The sequence below is a fragment of the Empidonax traillii genome, unplaced genomic scaffold (genome assembly GCF_003031625.1).
Source record: "Empidonax traillii isolate 1590-97213 ecotype Southwest subspecies unplaced genomic scaffold, ASM303162v1 scaffold754:size369281, whole genome shotgun sequence".
Lineage (NCBI taxonomy): Eukaryota > Metazoa > Chordata > Aves > Passeriformes > Tyrannidae > Empidonax > Empidonax traillii.
In genome coordinates this window covers 1-1,821 of record NW_020955947.1, presented here as the reverse complement: position 1 = coordinate 1,821, position 1,821 = coordinate 1, and the positions used below count along the sequence as shown (strand labels likewise).

The 1,821-nt window shown below is 68.6% G+C and overlaps 1 protein-coding gene across 1 annotated transcript; it reads left to right on the top strand.

Annotated features, from left to right (window-relative positions):
• The first annotated feature begins 459 nt into the window (after window positions 1–459).
• LOC114066300 (peroxisomal leader peptide-processing protease-like) lies at window positions 460–1,098 on the top strand. The gene is made up of 2 exons (XM_027900872.1): window positions 460–605; window positions 694–1,098. Exons 1-2 carry the CDS (start codon window positions 527–529, stop codon window positions 1,077–1,079), a joined length of 465 nt encoding a protein of 154 aa, XP_027756673.1. The 5' UTR covers window positions 460–526; the 3' UTR covers window positions 1,080–1,098.
• Window positions 1,099–1,821: the final 723 nt, after the last annotated feature.

The window sequence follows — 1,821 nt, the reverse complement described above, 5'->3', positions numbered from 1 at the left end:
CACCGCGCTGTCCCCCCAGCCCCGCACACGCGGCCCCCCCCTCAGCCCTCACGCACAAACAGCGGCGGCCGCGCCGGCCCCGCCCGCCCTTGTACAGCGCGGGCCCGGCAGCCGCTGCCCAATCAGCGCCCGAGCGCCTCCGTCCAATGGCAGCCCGCGCTGCCCCTGCGGCCCCGCCCCGTCCCCCGAGCTGCGCGGCGCCCCTGAGGGCGAGGCGGGCGGGATGTCACACGGGGGGACTCGGGGAGACGTTCCCCCTTTGACGTGGCCGTGGTGGAGCTGGAGGAGGGCGTGCCAGGCTTCCTCCCGCCGTGCCTGGCACACGCCTTCCTCCCAGGTAAACGACGCGGGGTGTAGTGGGGGGAAATCACCCCCTCTGCACCTGTACCCACCTCCTGCCTCCCCCTTTCGCCCCCAGGAGAAGAGGTGAGCGTGGTGGGCTTCGGGGCCCTGGGGGCGGGCGTGCGGCCCCTCGGTGACAGCGGGGATCCTCTCGGCCGTGGTGGCAGTGGAGGGGCAGCCGGTGATGCTGCAGACCACCTGCGCCGTGCACGGGGGCTCCAGCGGTGGCCCCCTCCTGTCCTCCCGCAGCGGGTGCCTCATGGGTGAGCCGGGGGTGCAGTGGGGAGGGGGGTCCCGTGGCTGCCCCCTGGCCAGACCCGGTGACGTGGGCATCGTTCCTCTCCCCGCCAGGGATTGTGGCCAGCAACACCCGGAACCACGGTGCGGGGGCCACCTACCCCCACCTCAACTTCTGCATCCCCATCACGGTCCTGCAGCCCCTTGTGGCTCGGTACCGTCGCACCCGCGACCCCGGCGCCTTCGCCGGGCTCAACTGCGCGGCACAGGGGGTGCGGGCGGCCTGGAAGCTCCAGCGGCAGCCAGGACCCCCCCAGCAAGCTCTGACCCCCCCATCCCAGGGGGCTTGTGCCGTGGACCCGAGGGGCCAAGGTGCCCGGGGGTGGAGCTGCCACGGCCCCTCTTCGCTGTGGGGCCCGAGCACCTGGACCCCGCAGAGCCGGTGGAGGGTGGGCACTCTGGGGCGGGGGACACCACACAGTGCCTTTGCCAGCTGTTGACAGGCCCAGATTGGGGAGATTTGGGGTTTGTATTGTTTTAGGTTCTCCCTGGAGTCATAAATGCTGTGAGTTGAGGTCCTGGTGTCTTGTGATGCTGAGCGGCTTGGGGGGGGGGCTGGTGGAGGTCCTGGCTGGGGTGTGGGTTGGATTGGGGGAGGAACAGGTTCTGCAAGGGACATTCTGGGTCAGGGGTATGGGACTGGGTCGGGGTTAGGGTTGGGGTCCAGGATAGGGAGGGCAGATGAGTCCTGCTGTGGCTCAGGACACTGTGGGAGTGGGGAGGAGGTTATTTTGGGTCCGAGGGGTTCTGGTCAGGGTCAGGAACTGGAAACATGGGGCATATCCTTGGGGTCCTGGAGACTGTCCAACACTGGGGTGGGAGCATATTCTTGGGGTCCTGGAGAGAGTCAGGAGCTGGAGTGGGGGCTCAGTGCTGAGTTCTAGCACCATGTCAGCAGAGTGCTGGGACCAAAGCCAGGGAACTTGGGAGGGGGTCCCTCCCACCCCTACCCACTCCCTCACCGCAGCAGTGCCCCCTCACAGGGGGGAAGGGCACACCACCACCACCTCCCCAGGATCCCCTGCAGTGCCGGGAGGTGTCGTGGGAGGAACGGGCGGGCGAGTGTTTGACACAGCACGGGGTATTTATTTCACAGCCGCTACACAACGCCGGGGGCCGGGGCAGCCACGCAAGCACAACATGGAGGGGGATGCAGGGAGGAAGGGGAGGGGGGAAGCTTCT